Below are 21313 nucleotides of genomic sequence, written 5' to 3'. Positions count from 1 at the left end.
ACCCTGTAAAAAAATGCCCTCTAGGCTTTTTTAAAATACCTTGTAAAAAGATACCAATGTATCATTCTTGTTTTCTTAAAACAAAAATGTTATTGGAGGGGAGGGGGAAGGGAAAGGGAATTAAAAGTAATTTCTTTTCACAATAAAGCACCAACTAAATCCATCTCAGCAAGAATTTTAGATAGCCAAATCTAGCCTACTTAGTCAAATTCATCAGTAACTGCTCAGAGTATTCCTTCATATTTTTCCAGTAAATTTAATGAGGAAGTTGTTCATTTACCTTTATTAGTTCCATTGGTAACACCAAAATTCAACTGTGGATTGGGAAAACAAAACATAACAAGTAAACCAATTAGTAAATATCATTTATTGGAACCAAAACATAACAGCTCTTAAATAGTGAGTAAATACAGGACTAGGCTTCTTAAGGAGGAATTAAAAGGAATAGGAGTAGATTTCCACAAATACTAATAACATAGAAACAATAATAGCACACCCTTTTATATAATTTTATAAGGTAATTTCCTCACAAATCTCTGGGAGGTAGGTACAGGAGGTGTCATTATCCCTGTGTTACAGGTGTGAAAACTGAGACTTATAAAATTTAAATAATTTATTGAGAACATTAGCCATGGCAGCAAAGAGCTTGATCTCAGGTATAATGATTGCAAGACCAGGCTTTGTCTATTAAAACACCACTGCTTCTCAATCAGAAAGATGTCAAACCAATTATATGAAAAAGTTAATTTAATAAAATTCTTCAATCCTGTAATAAAAACATTTCAAAATAAAAAAAAACTAGATATACTTGACAGAGAATAAGATTTCCACATACCAAACAATATAAAGTAGTACTTTTGTGGCAGCAAAAACAAATCCTATATTAAGAGCCCATTGGTCGGGGAATGGTTGAAAATATTAGTGAATCTGAACATAATAAAATGCCACCGTAACAGAAAAATGAAGAACATGAGGAAGTCAGAGAAACATGCAACTACTTGTATAAACTGATGCAAAAAAGTAAGTTGAACAAAGGAAAAAAAACAAAAAACAAAAAATACACTATGACCAAAATAATGCAAAGGAGGATAACACTAAAAATTCAGTTTAATACAATGACCTATTTTAATTCCTCCAAAGGATTCATAATTAAAAATACCTACTCCATAGAGAGGTGGTTGACTATGGCTATAGAATATAAATATAGCCATTGACTATGGCTTATGGTAGCCATAAGTTATATTTCTCAAAAAATTTTTTTTGCAAAAGAGAGCATTCTATTGGGTAGAAGATATTATTGAGAAACGATAACAGCAGTGAGGTGCTCCAGTAGATTGATAAAAAGTTGAACTTGGAGTCAGGAGGACCTGAATTCAATTTCAACTTTAGACACTTAGTAGCTCTATAACCCTGAACAAGTCACTTCATCTCTCTCTGCCTCAGTTTCCTCATTTTTAGGAGTGAGCATAATAATAGCATTAGAGGCAAGCTGAGTTAAGTGACTTGCTCAGGGTCACACAGCTATTAAGTGTTTGAAATTGGATTTGAACTCATGAAAGCAAGTCTTCCTGATTCTAAGCCCAATACTTTCTCCACTAATATTAGCCATTATTAAGTAAATAATAATTATTATCAAGTAAATATTATTAAATAAATAATAAACACAAATTTCAAGGGAAATCATATTTAAATTCTTGAGGTTTAATAAAATTTTTAATTTTCATACTAATTTTATTTCCCAACATATTGTTCCCCCTGTTAGAGCTCTGAAAAGCGTTAGCAAATGAGAAAAAATTTAAATTACAATAAAACTAATCAGCATATCAACCAAGTCCCACACTGAATGTAATGTTCTATCTCCATAGTCCCCAACCTGAGCAAAAAAAAAAAGAAAAAAAGGGAGAGTGCCTCATCATATAATTTCTTTGGCATCAAGTTGGTCATTATAATTTTCATATCATTAGGTTTTGGTTCCTGTGTTGTTATTCTTTCCATTTAAATTTTTAATAGTTATTCTATATATTGATTTCCTGGTTTTTGAAATTTAATTACCAAGACTCAAGCCTTACAAGCATGATCTGGATTTTAGACTAGGCTCTGATATTTGTGATTTTGCATTGTAAGTTTCCTCATTTGTAGCCTAGAAATTATGTTTAGAGACTAGTTTATCAAGGTTATGTGAGAATTTATTTTTCATATACTGTATAAATTCATATATATTTAGGGGAAATTGCTGTGTATTACTGTGTCTGGATTTTGGATGAGAGATACCATCTAAACTGCTACTTTTTGCATTTTCTTTGTCCTTAGGAATCCCCCAAAAAATGTTTTCCTTTATAACAGAATTTGGTTAAAGAATGAAGGAAACAAAAAATTATTTTTTAGCATATGTGACCTATCCACCTGTGGGGATAGGAAGGAATGGGTAGGTTGAAAGACCACTTCTTCATTACCAATTAAAGATATCTTGTGAAGGTAAAGAGAGGGGTTGAATAATGAGCTCCTAAAATCTATTTATTAGGATGTCTGACTCAGCTTGGGTCATTCCTGGTTGAGAGAGTGTGTCATAGTCTTATGGGAAAACAGGGGAGGAGTTAACTTAAATCTTTAACTGTGGGTTCAGAAGGGTGAGTAAGAGACAGGAATGGACAATAGTCTGGGACCAAACAAGTTAGGAAAACTGGGTTTAGCTGTTAGGGGAATGACTGTTGGCAGAAGTGACAGTTACGCCTTGTTACCCTGCTCCACAGAGACAAGGGGTCTGTGAAAACGGGAAGCAAATGACAAGAGGGCTTGTAAACAAGTTTAATTAAGGGAACTATGGTCTAAAGGATGGGAATTGGGGTTTCTATACTTCCAAACTATGGGCAAACCACAGGGTCAGGGGAGGGACTTATCTACACTAAACTGAGAACTAAAGCAAGACAGAGCACAGAGAATAGCAGGACTGAAGTGGGTATCCTCATAGCAGAATCCTGACACACTCCAGCGATGTTACAGCTTTCCCAGGTCTTCAGCCAGCACACCTTCAAGTGGGCAGATCTAGGAGCTAACCCAGCCCAAGTTAACCAGCAACTCAGACTGGGATTAATAGTTTCTACCAAAAAATCTCCCACAAGTAGATGACAGTCTTCCTTCTGGATCCCAGGAAAACAGGAATCAGAAACTCCACTTCCTCTGAGGTCTCCCAGGGTCAGTTACAACTTGTCCCAACCATCATGGAGTTTGTCTCAGAGAGAGAAGCACACTTCCTACTTCCCCACTCCATTTAGAATCCTTCAGCCCTTTCTTTTTTTTTTAAACCCTTGTACTTCGGTGTATTGTCTCATAGGTGGAAGATTGGTAAGGGTGGGCAATGGGGGTCAAGTGACTTGCCCAGGGTCACACAGCTGGGAAGTGGCTGAGGCTGGGTTTGAACCTAGGACCTCCTGTCTCTAGGCCTGACTCTCACTCCACTGAGCTACCCAGCTGCCCTCCTTCAGCCCTTTCTGCTAAGTCTACTAAATAATAATTTAGTAATCTTCCTCACAACAATGGAAACCTAAATCACTTTATTGGTTATGATGCTGGCCTAATCAATAAACCCAATATAATCAATAAACTTATATTCTTACCCAAAAATCAATCTCTCAAGATAATTTTAATTATAATAGTTATTTTGAAGAAAACACTTTATAAACTTTAAAGGATTATGTAAATGTGAATTATAAAATTAATTATATTCAATAATTCACAATGGAGATTATTTCTATTTTCAAGTACTACATGATCAAAAAAGAAGACAGTGGTAGTATTCTGAAGGAATACCAGAAGTAAAGTCAGACATAGGGCTATCTCATTTTTCTGGTATTCAATTTGTAAAAAAGAATTAGACCAGATGGTCACTTCAAAATCTAAAGTTCTAAAAGTCTAAATTACTAAGACTCGGTAAATTGTCTCCATTTTATCTGTTTAAAATTTATTTAAATGAAGCTTTGCTGCTTCAATTTAATAATAAAAGGCACAAAGTTATCTGGATTATAACATTTTACTGGATGAAAATATTTTATTTCCCAAATTTTTATTTATTAACTTGACAAATTGATGCAAATCTTTATAAATCAACTATAAGTGCCTTCTATGCAAACAGATTTCTAATGGAAAATGATACTCAAAGATACTAAGTCAAACCTTATAAGAAAGGATAGAAATAGAAATAGAAGGGAGAAATAGAAGGGAAAGGGGGGGGAGAAACTTAGGAGTTGAAACTGCATAGGTTCCTGCCTAAGTGACAGACCCTGTAGGAAATTAGTGGAGAGAGGGCACACCAAAAATCCCTCTACCCTTCACCCCTTTCCTCAAACCCTGATTTGTAAATAATAAAAGCCACTTAGAAGCCAGATCAAGTTCTTGAGTGCCTGAGAGATAACAAGGGAGAGGAACCACAGCTTGGACTGGCAGCCTCTATCTTTGAGCCAGACCACCCGCTGTACAGTTAACCAACTTGGTGGGGCATGAGTGAACCCCCATCCTCATTCAAGATCGAATTGGGGTACCATCTACCTCCTCTTGTAGGGAAGCCTTGCCCTCAAATTTAAAGGCAAACAAATGGAAAACAGAATCTAAAAATGTTTTAATAAAACATTTAACTTAAGGGAATACCCCTCCCCATTTAAAATAATCATATGTAGCTACATAATTACCTGAGAAATATTTACCATACTCAAAGCCCCTGTAGTTATATTCACGTCTATAGTACTCTGACTTTCATCAAGTTCAACAAGAGAAGGTAAGCCGACAAAAGGGTCCCCTTTCTTAAGCAGAGAGAGCACATAATGCCTAAAGAACAAACAATGAAATACAATGTATAAAATATGGTCAAAGAATCAGTTAAAAGCTGCTAATATATAAATAATCAATAATTGTATGTTTTCTAGTTTTAAGTATTAAAATGATATTTTGTTAATATACCTATAAACCATCAAAATTCTAGATATCATTATTTGTCTAGTAATTTCTGGGTAACCATTTATTTTATGTTTTTTTATCAGTATTGGGTACTACCTTTAGAAATGCAATAGCCCCATTCTTTATTTCCTTCATGAATTTTTCTCTAGTGAAGGCAATATGTATCTTCTTTCATAACAAGATATGGATGTTGTTATAATGATCCTTGTGTTATGAGGAGCTGAAACTGAGTGTGTGGGTGATACCTGAGTGTAACACTTAAGTTGTGATAGTGAAACACAAAGAACCCCACAGAAATAGTTGTTGTGAATCCACCAAACCCAACTTCAGGATAACAGTGTCCCAGAATAGTCAGGTAAATGAAGAATCTGTGATTAGAATTGTACAGCTACTTCTAACTGACTATTCTAGCCTAGAAAGGATAATGCTAAAATTGGCTATGAATTATATTTGCTGTAACTGATATTACTCTCCTTTCCCCAAATATCCCAGGGATATGATCACTAAGCCCTAAGACAGAGTTGACACCAAATCTAAGTAAGTTTAAAGATTTAATGTTATCAGGCTTAGGAGGAGAAAGCAGGGTAATGATTGGGAAGGAGGGAAACAGGAAGTCCTTAACCTAAGCTAATGATGATAAAGATGATACTTGAATTGGTGGTAGTCAGGCTTGTCAGTTGTCAATTGCTAATTGCCAGCTGCCAGTCTGACTGGGCTAGACTGGGTTCAACCTAAGTCAGGTTACTTTGCTGATAGATGCTGTTGCTTCTTCTTGGTGGCAAAATCTGGATTAGGTTATTCAGTATAAGGATAACACAGGATATGGGATTGTGAAACTGGTTGGTGCAGTTGACCTATGGTCTCCCCTCACCACAACATCCCACTTCTCCAAAATCTCAGATTGAGATGGATCTTCCAATTCAAATCCTTCCTTATATACCCGAGCTTCAATTATCCTGGCACATGGCACCTTTTGCCAGGCTCAGTTCGTTCTATGTTCTAATCAAGTGACTGTCCATCATCTTGCTTTCCATATTGCTGTGCAAATTATCATTACAATGATAATATGCATTATGTGATAATATACGGACAACCTATATCTTACTACCTGCCTTCCAGGAGAGCAGGGAGGGATGGGAGGAAGAGAGAGAACATGGATTGTAAAATATAAGAAAACAAATAAGAGGTCCAGAGCCAATAGGTTAGAGTAGAAGCAGGGAATCTCAAAACCACCATGAGAATCCTCTCCAATCAATCTTCAAATAATACCACAAAATGAAAAGAGGAATGAAAGAACCATCAAGGACACAGAGTGAAGAAACTTTCCAGAAGAGAACAGGCAGAGAATATCTGGGGCTCTGAGGTGAGAGGGAGCACAGCCAGCAAGAGGCCATATAGCATAGAGTAAGAAGCAAGCCCCTCCCATTCCACATATCCTGTGCCAGGTTCTGAAGCTGGACCCAATCCAACATCCAGACCCTGAGACCCTGCCTTGGCCAATAGCAGTCCAACCCAATGCACACCCTTAAAATTCCAAGCAAACTTGTATTGGGGTCCAGAATTCCAGACCAGGGCATTCTATACTGCATAGCCTGATGTGTGTGCTCAGAGTGAGGCTGGGAATCTCAGCTCAGATTTGTGGTAAGGACATAGATCCCAGTTTGGGACAGCCAGTAGACCTGGAGCTAGGCCTCTTGAACCCTGGCAGGGGAAGTCCCCATAATGCTGACTTGGCGCTGGCTAACCCTTGCCAAAGCTTAAGGTGGAGCTCCAAGAAAGGGTTCTTTGCTTTGTGCTGAGTGCCTGACCTAGTCAAACCCAGAGTGAGACCAAAAGATTGCTCTCAAGCAAAAGGATATAATTTGAGTTATCAACAGTCCCAGGGGAAATTAAATCAGCTTTCACAGCTCCCAGTCCACAAGCCATCATACCATCTTGGAAGAAATGAAACAACAGAAACTCATAAATATGGCTAAGGGTACCATTAAGGAAGGACCAAAGTTTAAGAGGGTGCCTTAACCTCCCAGAGAATAGAGTCTTCCATAAAAGAAGGTTGGGAAAATGAGCAAACACAAAAAAATCCTAAACATAGAGAATTTTTATGGAGACAAAGAGCAAGGCCCAGACATAGATGGGGATAATGAAAACAAAGCAAACACACTCAAAGTCCAAAAGAAAAATATGAATAGGGCTCAGATTCTGGAAGAGCTCAAATATCAATTAAGAGAGGCAGAGGAAAAACTGGGCAGAGAAATGAAAGCAATGCAAGAAGAAATGAGCCAAATGAAAAAGGAGGCTCAAAAGCTGATGAAAGAAAACCATTCCTTAACAATTAGAATTGGATAACTAGAAGCTAATGACTTTAAGGGACTTTCTTGATAAAAAAAAAAAATAAAAACAAGCAAATGTGAAATATCTCATTGAAAAAAAACACTAACCTGGAAAAGAGATCCAGGAGAGACAATTTAAGAATTATTGGTGGGATGGAGTCAAGATTGGTGGCTTAGAAGCAGCATAAGCCAAATCTTCTGTGACATTCCTTCCACACCAAAATCAAAAATAAGCACTTCAAAATAGAGAGAAAGTCAAACTCAACAAGACAGAGCCACTGGTCTCTTCTACTCAATTCAACCCAAAAGGTATACAGATAAAGTAGAATTCATGGGTATGAGGGAAAGATCCAATATCCCTCCCCCACTCCTGCACTGAGACCCACAGTAGGACTCCAGCTGACTGTGGGATTCCAGGGCAAAGGCTGCAACTGTGAAGGAGTACCTTGGTACCAACACAGGAAGCACAGGACTCTGATTGGGCAGCTGGCAGGGAGGAGCTGACAAAAAGGAGTAGAGAGAAGGGCAGAGGGTAACTACATTTAGTGTCTACACCTTCAATTTCACCTTCAGTCTCTGCTGGCAGTTAGGGAAGATTTGGCCTCAGGGCACATTAATACAATAGGTCAGCTCAATCACCTAATCCAGTTTACCAGCAGAACAGAGAAAAAGTCCCTTCAGAGAAGAAATCCTCAAACTCATAGATAAAGCAAACAAAAAGAAGATCAAGAATATAGCCCATAAAAAGAAAGAAAGAAGGAAAAAATAAACAACAGAAGAAGAAAAAAGAAATTATAATTGACAGCTTCTATTCAGGTAATGAACAAAGAACAAATGGAACAGAGGAGGACCAAGGAACATAGCCTCATCCTTTGTGGTGGCAAAAACTGGAAAATAAGGGGATGTCCATCAATTGGGGAATAGCTGAACAAACTGTGGTATCTGATGATGATGTAATATTATTGTGCTGAAAGGAATGATTAACTGGAGGAATTCCATGGGAACTAGAAAGACCTCCAGGAATTGATGCCAAATAAAAGGAACAGAATGAGGAGAACATTGTACAGACAGATCGATACATTGTGGTACAATAGAATGTAATGAACTTCTCTACTAGTAGCAATGCAATGACCCAGGATAATTCTGAGGAACTTATGAGAAAGAACACTATTCACATTCAGAGAAAGAATTGTGGGAGCAGAAATGCAGAAGAAAAACATATGATTGATCACATAGTTTGATGGTTATATGCTTGGAATTTTGGCTTTAAAAGATCACTCTAAATATGAATAATATGTGCATTATGGTGGCTAAGGAGGAGGAGGATAAAGCTAAGGGAATTAGGTGGAATCAGTGTAGCAATTCCCTCCTCATTCACTGTTGGCCATTAATACTGTGAGACTATGATGTATTATTGGAAATTACAGGGACTTTGAACTATACTTCCCATGAGCCCACTGGCTTTCTGTTGTTACATGATGACATAGACAGGAAGATAAAATTGAGGCCTGGCGTTCCTCTTTGCTTCCTATCGTAGCATGCTGGAGCTGGGAATGGCAGGCTGCTTAAACAGCCTAAGCTAGCATGGCATGTTTCATTTTCTATTGATTACTAATAAAACTTATAAAAACTATGATAATTTTAAAGTCATTTTTATATATTCATTTTGTTATTACAATGAGGGGGTCCCCTTGGAAATTGGGCTAGAGGGAAGGCTTCTTCACAGGCTGGGGTATGAGGCGACCTGGTTCGTTGCTGCTCACAACCAAGGCTCACATAAGCTTCCCCCTCTCTGATCAATAGGGGATCTGGATAAAGAGATGGATCCCAGTCAGGCAAAGCTGTTGTATTTCTTCCCTTATCTGTTTCAAGAATAAGTTGAACACTATCTGACATTAAGGTATTTAATGAGGATAACAGGGTATTGGATAAAGGTGGTGGATTAGGTGGTGGTCAGTGGGTAAAGGAAGCCCTAAATTCTTGACCCCTTTCAGGTCCTTCACCTTGAGGAGACCAAGTCTGTCTCGACTCAAAGCTTCACCTGCCCTTCCTGCTAAGACAATGCCTAATATCTCTAATCAGTCTGTCTTTATTTGATAAGGGTCTCTGTAAGGCAAGGTACAAGGAATGTGGGGGTTCAGGGATCTGCTCCAAGATGGAGTCCAGAAACCCCAGACACTGGTTGGCATGGTCTTGGACTGAGATGACAGTGAACAAAGGTATCAGATCTTCTCAATCAGGTTAGGAAACTATCAAGGATGGCTTTCAGGTTTCTCAGAACTCTTTTCCCCTTCTCCCCTCACCAAGCTCTTACCCCGGAAGACCCCCTTCTCCAGAAGTCCTTCCCAGAAGTCCCTCTGCACTTCCAACTGCCAATTAATCTCCAGCTCCTCTTCCAAGACTCCATGCCACTCCCCAAGAATCTTTTGCCTCCATCTTACATATGGAAATGGGTTTTGAACAAGGGGGAAATAGATAGTAAAACCATACTAGTGGGGGACCTCAACCTTCCCCTATCAGACCTAGATAAATCAAACCCAAAAATAAATAAGAAAGTAGTAAGGGAAGTGAATGAAATGTTAGAAAAATTAGAGCTAATAAATATCTGGAGAAAAATTGTCATAAAAAGGAATATACCTTCTTTTTAGCAACACATGGCACATATACAAAGACTGACCATGTACTTGGGCATAAAAACATTGCAAACAAATTCAGGAAAATAGAAATAATAACTGCAATTTTCCCAATAAATGTAATAAACATCAGAATTAATAAGGGCTTGTGGAAAAGCAAATTTAAAATTAAATGGAAAGAAATAATCTAATTCTTCAAAACCTGTGGGTCAAGAAATAAATACTATTTCATTGGAGAGAATAATAATGATGAAACAACATGTCAAAATCTATGGGATACAGCCAAAGCAGTACTTGGGGGAAATTTTATGTGCATATATTGTAATAAGGGGGTAATGTGACTGATAACAGGGGAGCTGGTGGTATAAGTGAGTCACCTGGGCCAGGGAGCCTGTAGCTGATGATTTGAGACAGTCAGGGATGTGTAGCCTGGGCTGTGATGCCCAGGGAGTCTCCCTGCTATGTATAGGCTCCTTTAAGGCAGAGAGTGTGGAGTCCCTCCCTGCTGGAGTGAAAGGAGAATTCAACAGGAAGTGAAGCTCTCACACTTCCTGGACAAAATGGATGCTTGCCCTGTACCTCCTTTAGAGTCAAGTGGTTGCTGTTCTCCCCTCTCCTCAGCCCCTTAGCCCAGGATGATGTTATATTGACAACAAAAATTCAGTTTCAGGCTAAGGGTTTATTTTAACATAGAAAGGAAAACTGAGGTAAGAGGGTTTAGGGCTCTTGAGAGGCTGTTGCTAGGGTGACTGGCAAGTATTGGCTATGGACCTAGAAGGCAAGGTCAGGCTGAGGGAACCAGCCCCTCAGCCAGGGATAGTTTGATACTGCCCTGATGTATGACTCATCAGCTAGCCAGATATAGTTGATGAATTGGTTTAGGGGTGTCTCTGTTGCTAGGCTACTCTAACCTAATTCCTGCCCACTTTCCACCACCCACACCTCCCTTCAACTTCCTGGGGTCCCCAAGGGAAGTTAAGGGGTAGCTGAGTATCTGGGTGAGGTCAAGGAAATCAGAACCCCCAGGTTGGTTCTGCAGGGGTATTTTTTGTTTGTTTGTTTGTTTTTAAACCCTTAACTTCTGCGTATTGGCTCCTAGGTGGAAGAATGGAAAGGGTGGGCAATGGGGGTAAAGTAACTTGCCCAGGGTTACAAAGCTGGGAAGTGTCTGAGGCCATATTTGAACCTAGGACCTCCCGTCTCTAGGCCTGGCTCTTACTCCACTGAGCTACCCAGCTGCCCCCATCTGCAGGGGTATTTAAAATCCCAGCTCAAACTGCCAGGTCTTGGGACTGGCACCTGCTGGGCCAAAGTTCCATTCTCCTAACTGCCAGGAGTGCCTAGGGTAATCTGCAAATGCAAGAAATCTTGCATAAATCCTGCATTACAATATCAATAAATGTGAGAGGGAAGAGATCAATGAATTGGGCATGCAACTTAAAAAACTAGAAAAAGAAGAAATTAAAAATCCCCAGATAACAACTAAATTGGGAATCCTAAAAATCAAAAAAGAAATTAATAAAATCGAAAGTAAAAGAACTATTAAAATAATAAATAAGACTAGGAGCTGATACTTTGAAAAAATAGATAAAAATAGTGGCAAATCAAAGAAAAAGGAAAAAAGAGAATTAAATAAACCGTATCAAAGATTAAAACAGCAATTTCACCTCTAATGAAAAGGAAATTAGGATAATTATTAAAAGCTATTTTGCCCAATTATATGGCAATAAATGTGATTAGTCACCTAGGTAAAATGGGTGAATATTTACAAAAATATGAACTGCCTAGATTAACAAAAGAAGAAATAGAATACTTAAACAATCACATCTCAGAAAAAAAAAATTGAACAAGTCATCAAGACACTCCCTAAGAAAAAATCCCCAGGACCAGATGGATTCACAAGTGAATTCTATCAAACATTTAAAGCACTACAAATCCCAATACTATACCAACTATTTGACAAAATGAGCAAAGAAGGAGTTTTATCAAACTACTTTAATGACACAAATATGGTATCCTGATTCCAAAACAAGGCAGACCAAAATCAGAGAAAGAAAACTACAGACTAATCTCCCTAATTAACACAGAGGCAAAAATATTAAATAAAACACTAGCAAAAAGACCATAGCAAGTTATCAAAAGGATTATTCACAGGGCAGCTGGGTAGCTCAGTGGAGTGAGAGTCAGGCCTAGAGACAGGAGGTCCTAGGTTCAAACCCGGCCTCAGCCACTTCCCCAGCTGTGTGACCCTGGGCAAGTCACTTGACCCCCATTGCCCACCCTTACCAATCTTCCACCTATGAGACAATACACCGAAGTACAAGGGTTTTAAAAAAAAAAGAGGATTATTCACAGATGGGATTTATACCAGGAATGCAAGGATGGTATAATATTAAGAAAAGCACTTATCAATAACCAAATCAACATAACTATTTTCACACAATTAAAACTAGATCTAAATAATTTGAAAAACATTATTTGCTCATGGGTAGGATGAGCTAATATAACTAAAATTATAATCCTACCTAAATTAATCTATTATTCACTGCCATACCTATCAAACTACCAAAACACTTTTTTATAGAATTAGAAAAATTTATTACACAGTTCATATGGAAGAACAAAACATCAAAAATATTAAGGTAATTAATGAAAAGAAAAGTGATGGATGGGGGCCTAGGAATACCCAGATCTTAAACTATACTATAAAGTAATGGTCATCAAAACAATATGGTAGTGGCTAAGAAATAGATGTGGTGGATAAATAGAATAGACTTGGGATAAATGACCTCAGTAAGCTAGTGTTCAATAAACCTAAAGATTTCACTTTTTTAGACAAGAACTCACTATTTGACAAAAACTGTTAGGAAAATTGGAAAACAATATGGGAAACATTAGGTTTAGATCAACATCTCACACATTATACCAAGATAAATTCAGAATGAGTAAATGACTAAAATATAAAGAAGTAAATTACAAATTTATATATACTACAAATATATGACATATACCTGTCAGATCTATGGGAAAGGAAAGTATTTAAGACCAAGAAAGAGAGAACATTATAAATGTAAAATGAATTATTTTGATTACATTAAATTAAAAAGATTTTGTACAGACAAAACCAATGCAACCAAAATTAGGGAAGCAAGAAACAAATTGGGAAAAATTTTTATAACAAAATCCTCTGAAAATGGTCTAATTTCTCAGATTCATTAGGAGCTAAGTCATTTTACAAAAGAATCAAGCCATTCCCCAATTGACAAATGGTTAAGGGACATGAATAGGCAGTTTTCAGATGAAGAAATCAAAACTAAATCAAAACAAAAATCAATAAGCACATGAAAGTGTTCTAAATCCCTCCTGATTAGAGAAATGCAAATCAAAACAATCCTGAAGTACCACCTCACACCTAGCAGATTGGTCAGTATAACAGCAAAGGAAAATAATAAATGTTGGAAGGGTTTGTAGCAAAATTGGGACACTAATACCCTACTGGTAGAGTTGTGAAATGATCCAAACATTTTGGAGGGCAATTCTGGAATTATGCCAAAAGGGCTTTAAAAGACTGCCTGCCTTTGATCCAACAATATCACTGCTAGGTTGGTACCCCAAAGAGATAATAGGGAAAAATACTTGTACAAAAATATTTATAGCTTCTCTCTTTGTAGTGGCAAAAAACTGGAAAATGAGGGGGTGTCCATCAATTGGGGAATGGCTGAACAAATTGTGACATCTGATGGTGATGGAATAATATTGTGATGAAAGGAGTGATATACTGGAGGAATTCCATGTGAACTGGAAAGACCTCCAGGAATTGATGCAGAACAAAAAGAGCAGAACCAGGAGAAAATTGTACACAGAAACTGAAACATTGTATCAGAATCAAATGTAATGTACTTCTTCATTAATCATACAAGGTCCCAGGACAATTCTGAGGAACTTATGAGTAAGAATACTATCCACATCCAGAGAAAAAACTGTGGGAGTAGAAACACAGAAGAAAATCATATGATTGATCACATGGTTCGATGGGTATATGATTGGGGTTTGAGCTTTAAATGATGACTTTATTGAAAATATGAATGGTATGGAAATAGCTTTTGAACAATGATACGTGTATAACCCAGTGGAAAAAAAAAATCAATGGACTTCCTGATAGCGATTATTAAAAAAAAGTCAGGACATCATTATATAAGAAATTATCAATGAAAACTGCCCAGATATTCTTGAACAAGAGAATAAAAATGAAAATTAAATAATCCACAGATTATGTCCAGAATATAATAGCTAAATTGAAAGGCCCCTAAGCCAAGGGAAAATACTGCATACAGCCAGAAAGAGACAATTCAAATACCACAGAGCTACAATCAGGATCACACAAGACTTAGCACCTCCCACATTAAAGAATCAGAAAGCATAGATCATGATATTTCAGAAGGCAAAAAATATAGGGTAACAACTAAGTCACCTATCCAGAAAAATGGAGTATATCGAGGGGGAAATGATCATTCAATATAATACATTTCCAAGCATTCCTGAGGAAAAGACCAGACTGAAAAGAAAATTTAAATTTCAAGCACAAGACTGAAAAGAAGTCTATAAAGGTAAATATAAAAGGGAAATTTTAAAGGACTCAATAAGATTAAACTGTATGTATTCCTATCTGGATAGAGGATATTTGTAATTCTTTAAAAATTCTTATTAGTAGTAGAGCAATTAGAAGGAGTATACTTAGATAGAGGATAGGGAAGTATACAGAGTAAGATGATATGAAAATTTAAAAAATCAAGAGGGGAAAAATTGCATTGACAGAAAAGGGAAGGGAGAGGAGAGATGGAATGGGGTAACTTATCTAACCAAAAGAGGCATATAAGATTGTTACAGTAGAGGGGAAGATGAAGATGGTAACAAAGAATGCTTAAACTTTACTCACATTGGAATTTGCTCAGAGAGGGAATAATAACCATAATTATTGGAGAAAAGAACCCCATACTACCCTATAGAGAAGTAGGAGGGGAATAAGACAAGAAAAGGAGGGGTGGTAATAGGAGGGAGAGGGAAGTTGTGGAGTAATAAAAAGCAAAACACTGGTGAGGAGGAACAGATTTAAAGGAAAAATCAGGATCAAAGAGGGAAAATAAGACGGGGAGGAATACACAGTTGGTAATCATAACTGTGAATTCACAAAAGGAAGCAGATAGCAGAGTGTTTTAAAAACCAGAATCCTACTATATGATGTTTACAAGAAATGCATTTGAGGCAGGGTGACACACACAGAGTAAAGGTAAGCAACTGGAACAGAATTTATTGTGCATCATCTAAATTTAAAAAAAGCAGGAATAGCAATCATGATTACAGACAAAGCCAAATAAAAAGAGATCTGATTAATAGAGATAAGGAAGGAAATTACATCTTGCTAAACAGTACTTTAAACAATGAAGTAATATCAATACTAGAGTTATATTCACCAAATAGTAGAGCCTCTAAATTTTTAAATGAGAAATTAAATGGACTTCAGAAGGAAATAGAAAGAAAAACTATACTAGTGGGGGACTTAAACTTACCCCTTTGAAAAGTACATAAATCACACACAAAAAAACAATAAAGAAGTAAAAAGAGTGAACTAAATCTTAGAAAAGTTAGAACTAAGATCTCTGGATAGAAATGAATGACAATAATAGGGAATATATATTCTTTTCAGCAGTACATGTCACCTACACAAAAACTGATGTAAAAGCTACAAAACCAAATGCAGAAAAGCAGAAATAATAAATGTAACCTATTCAGATCATAAAGTAAAAATAATTATAATCAATAAAGCTCCATTGAAAGATAAATTAAAAATTAATTGGAGACTAAATAATCTAATGCTAAGAAAAGGGTGAGTCAAAGAACAAATTATATAAAAAATCAATAATTTTATTAACGAGAATGTGTAAGGAGACCATATATCAAAATTTATGGGATGTGGCTACAGCAGTACTTAGGGGAAATTTTATATCTCTATAAATTTAATCAATAAAATAGAGAAAAATGGAGATTTGTGAATTGGGCAATTAAAAAAACTAGAAAAAGAATAAATTTAATAGAAAATTTTAATTAATTATTTAATTATGAATATTTTTCCATGGTTACATGATTCATGTTCTTTCCCTCCCTTCCTCCCACCCCCTCCCATACCTAACAAGCAATTCCACTGGGTTTTACATGTTTCATGTATCAAGACCTATTTCCATATTATTAATATTTGTGTTAGGGTGATTGCTTAGAATCTAAATCCTCAATCATATCCCCACCTAACCATGTGATCAAGCAGTTGTTTATCTTAGATTGTGCCATGATGTATCTGTCTCTGTGTATAAGATTCTCCTGATTCTGCTCCTTTCACTTTGCATCAATTCTTGGAGGTCGTTCCAGTTCACATGAAATTCCTCCAGTTCATTATTCCTTTCAGCACAATTGTATTCCATCACCAACAAAATCCACAATTTGTTCAGCCATCCCCCATTCGAAGGGCATCCGCTCATTTTCCAATTTTTTGCCACCACAAAGAGTGCTGCTATAAATATTTTTGTACAAGTCTTTTTCCTTATTATCTCTTTGGGGTATAATCCCAGCAGACCCAGCAGTGGTATGGCTGGATCAAAATTTAGACAGTCAAAAAAGAATAAATTAGAAATGCTCTTTAAATACTAAATTGGCAATCCAAAAAATTAAAGGAGAAATTAATAAAATTGAAATTAAGAGAACCAATGAACTAATAAATAAGACTAGGAGTTGGGTTTTAGGAAAAAAAAATAAAACAGACAATGTTGTTTTTGTCCATTACATGTCAATAAATCTAAAAATCTAAGTGAAATGAATATATTAAAAAATACAAATTTCCTATATCATCAAAAGAAGAATTAGAATTATTCAATAACCCCATATCAGAAAAATAAATTGAACAAGCTATCAATGAACTCCCTAAGAAAAAATCCCCAGGGCCAGATGGATTTACAAATGAATTCTATCAAACATTTAATAATTAATCCCAATACTATACAAGCTATTTGGGAAAATAGGCACAGAAGGAATCCTACCAAATTATTTTTATGAAATTAATACGACACTGTTACCTCAACCAGGAAAAGTAAAAATAGAGAAAGAAAATTATAGATCAATTTCATTAATGTATATAGATGCAAAAATTTTAAATAAGAGGGTTATTCACTGTGACTGGGTGGGATTTACACCAGGAATGCAAGGCTGGTTTAATATTAGAAAACTAATAGTAGACTTGACCATATCAATAAGAAACTAACAAAAATCACATGGTTATCTCAAAAGATGCAGTAAAAGACTTCAACAAAATACAATATCCATTCCTATTAAAAACACTGGAAAATACAGGAATAAACGGGTCATTCCTTAAAATGTTAAGTAGTTTATAATTAAAACCTTCAGCAAGTGTCATCTGCAATGAAGATGAGTTAGAAGCCTTCCCAATAAGATCAGTGGGAAAGCAAGGTTGTCTATTATCATGCAATTATTTAATATTATATTAGAATGACTAGCTTTAGCAATAAAGAAAAAAATAAATTTAATGAATTAAAGTAGGCAGTGAGGAAACAATTATAACTCTTTGCATATGATAGAATGGTATACTTAGATAATCCTAGAGAATCAACTAAAAAACTAGTAAGAATAATAACTTTAGTAAAGTTTCAGGATACAAAATAAATGCACATAAATAATCAGCATTTCTATATATTGCCAACAAAGTTCAACAGCAAGAGTTAGAAAATGAAATTCCATTTAAAATCACTCTAACAATATAAAATACTTGATAATTTACTTGCCAAGGCAAACATAGCAACTACATGATCACAATTGCAAAACACTTTTCATACAAATAAAGTCAGATCTAAACAATTGGGGAAAATATTAGTTGCTCATTGGTAGGCCAAGCTGACATAATAAAAATGACAATTCTACCTAAAAATATTAATTTATTCAATGCCACACCACTCAAACTACCAAATAATTATACAGAACTAGAAAAATAATTACAAAATTCATCTGGAATAACAAAAGGTCAAGAATATCAAAGAAACTAATGAAAAATATGTAAACATGTGAAGGAAGGAGGCTAGTACCAGTTCTCAAACTGTACTATAAAACAACAATGATCAAAACAATCTGGTACTGGCTAAGGAAAGAATGGTAGATCAATGGAGCAGATTAGGTACATAATATACAGGGGTTAATGACCTTAGCAACTAAGTGTTTGATAAACCCAAAGATCCCAACTTTTGGAATAAGAACTTTCTCTTTAACAAAAGTGCTTGGAAAATTAGAAACAGTATGGTAGAAGCTAGGTATAGACCAGTATCTCACACCCTATACCAAAATAAGGTCAAAATGGATATATTAATACATAAATATATATATGATTTAGATGTAAAGAGTGATACCATAACTAAACTAGTGGGACACAGAATTTTACATGGCACATCTTTGGAAGAAAGGAAGAATTTATGATGAAACAAGAGTTGGAGAGTATTATAAGATGTAAAATGCATTATTTTGATTATATTAAATTAAAAAGTTTTTTACAAACAAAACTAATTTAACCAAGATTAGAAGGGAAGCAATGTTTCTAATAAAATTCTAATTTCTCAAATTTATAAAGAACTAAGTCAAATTTATAAAAATTCAAGCCATTCCCTAATTGACAAATGGTCAAAGGATATGACTAAGCAATTTTCAGATGAAGAAATCAAAGCTATCAATAATCATATGAAAAATGTTCTAAATCACTCTTAAATAGAGAAATGCAAATTAAAACAACACTGAAGTATCAATTCACACCTATCAGATTGACCAATGTGGCAGTAACGGAAAGTGGCAAATGTTGGAGGGAATGTGGCAAAATTGGGACACTGATGCATTGCTGGTAGAGTTGTGAACTGATCTAAACATTCTGGAGGGCAATTTGGAACCATTCCCAAAGGGCTATAAAACTGTGCATACCCTTTGATCCAGTAATATCACTACTGGGTCTGTATCCCAAAGAGATCATAAAAAAGCGAAAAGGATCTACTTGTAAAAAAAATATTTATAATTGCTCTTTTTGTAGTGTTAAAGAATTGGAAATTGAGGAAATGTCCATCCACCAGGTAATGGCTAAACAAATTTTGCTACATGTTGATGATGGGATACTATTATGTTATAAGAAGTGATAAGCAAGATGATTTCAGAAAAAGCTAGAAAGATCTATGGACATTGTACACAATAATAGCAATACTGAACAATGATTATGTAAGGAATTAAAATTTAGGGTCTGACTAATAAATGAGATTCTAAGATAATACCGTGGTTGCTGATTTAAAGAATATTATAGCTCAAGTCAAATTGACTTTCAGTAGCTTTATTTATAAAGAGGTGGAAAGAGTGAAAGTAGAGAAATGTAAAAGAGGGTAGAGTAAGAAGTCTGGCCTATCACAATAAATGTTGCTCTGGTCCCCAGCTTCAATCCAGGCAGGGCTCTTTAATCCCTCAGTCAGAAGACTCAGTGGTGAATTAAACAAGGATTTAATCTATGTGGTCTCCTCCAAGAAGGTAAGGCCTCTCTGGAACTAATCTCTCCAGAAGCCAGGAAAGGAAGGTCAGCTTCTCACTCACCACAAGCCAAAGCTCCAAAGATCCAGTTCAATAGCTAGAGTCCCAGGTCAAAGTCCCAAATCATAGCTCCAAGCTGCAGTCCCAGTCCAAGATCCTTCAAGCCGAAAATTCAGGTCAAAGACTCCCTTGGATAGGTAGTTCAGGACTTTTATAGTCCTTTTCCCATGTCACTTCCTGTCTCTTCCTCCACTTTACAGGAGCCAATTGCAGTCTTTAAATTTGCTTAGCACTTCCCAGGAGGTGGTCAGTTGCTTCTGGAATTGTCACTTATTTTGTAAGAGGCTTGTGGACCTCCCCTACTTAGTATTAAGTAGAGGTGTTTTCAGTTTTTGTTGATTAATTTAAAAATTGACAAGGGGCGAATTAATCCTATCTTCATAATTATCTGAAAACTTGACTACTCTGAGCAGTGCAGTTATCTGGGACAATACTGAGAAACTTATGACAGGGAATGCTATCTACCTCCAAAGAAAGAACTATTAGAGTAGTCTTACATGTCAGTGTAGTTTGGGTTTTATTTTGGGGTCTTGGTTATATTACGACTTTGTTTGTACAACAGTGACCAAAATGGAAATGTTTTGTATGACAATAAAAAAAATGAAAAATAAATAAATAATGAGAAATTGTATTGTATGTATTCTGGAAAAATAAAAGTTTATTCTAATTTTAAAAAGAATGCAATAACCAAGATGTAGTTTTAAAAACATTTTCAACCCTGCCCACTACCCAAAAAAGCTAATAGAAGGTAATTATAACACTATGAAAAAGAAATTTCCCGAGAACATAAATATTTTACAAAACTTGGTGCAAATATTAATATTTAATTTCATACATCTGGGCTCCCTCAATTTATGGTTCCCTTCCATAGGAGAAAAAGAAAATTTCTTTTTGTTGGCAAGAATATAAATACTCTCTGTACTTTTATAAAATTGCCACTAGAGGGAAACATACACACACTTTATAAGTCCCCATTCTTACCAGCAAGTGTTACCTATGAGCCAGACAGCTGATCTGTCACAAAGATGACCAGGTAATTATGGTCCTACACACTATTAAATGCCATTCCCATAAAGTAAGGAACTCTTAAGTACTGACCATTTTTTACTAATTATGTCTTTTTAACAGGGACTACCCTTGACATCCAATATTAAATTGCTTAACTATAGAACACTTAAAACATTTTGGGGCTGGGGTGGAGGAGGAACAGAGAGGCTGTTAAAAAGAGAGCTGATCTCCCAGTCAGAAACATCTAGTACAAATCCAACCTATTACATACCAGGTATGTAGAAAACTCTGACTGTCAAATGGCATTTTCCTATATGATTTAGTGAAAGAAATTTCCCCACTAGGAGTTCCCTACATGGATGAAATCACAGGTTTCCTCCCCCACCAAAAAAAAAAGGTGAGGGAAGAAGCATATAGCAGACACTGACTAAAGTCTTTAGCATTTAAGATGGCTTACTCATCTCTTATATTTGAATACTATCAGATCTCAAAGCAAATGAACTAGCAATGTATGAAAAGACAGCAAAAATCCAGGTATGCAAACATCTCTATAGGCAATTTATAATTTCTACATGTACTGCTCTTAAGAGCAGCCACAATAGAAAGGAAGGAATTTAAGACTAAGCAAGACAGAAAACATTGCAAAATGTAAAATGAATGACTGATTATATCAAATTAAAAAAGGGTTTTATTACAAGAGAGGATTATAGTATGTTGAGTTTGGTCTGC

The 21313-nt window shown here is 35.9% G+C and overlaps 1 protein-coding gene across 1 annotated transcript in view; it reads right to left on the bottom strand.

Annotated features, from left to right (window-relative positions):
* ADGB (androglobin) overlaps nt 1-21313 on the bottom strand; it is a 330120-nt gene that overhangs the window by 180272 nt on the left and 128535 nt on the right. Inside the window, exons 13-14 of the mRNA XM_044675455.1 lie at nt 4683-4818; nt 281-314 (exon numbers count right to left, since the gene is read on the bottom strand). Of these exons, the coding sequence (XP_044531390.1) occupies nt 281-314; nt 4683-4818 (170 nt within the window). The remainder of the gene's footprint in view (nt 1-280; nt 315-4682; nt 4819-21313) is intronic.

This window comes from Gracilinanus agilis, chromosome 4 (assembly GCF_016433145.1).
Source record: "Gracilinanus agilis isolate LMUSP501 chromosome 4, AgileGrace, whole genome shotgun sequence".
Lineage (NCBI taxonomy): Eukaryota > Metazoa > Chordata > Mammalia > Didelphimorphia > Didelphidae > Gracilinanus > Gracilinanus agilis.
Note: the sequence above shows the minus strand (reverse complement) of the source record. Positions and strands in the feature narration are given on the sequence as shown.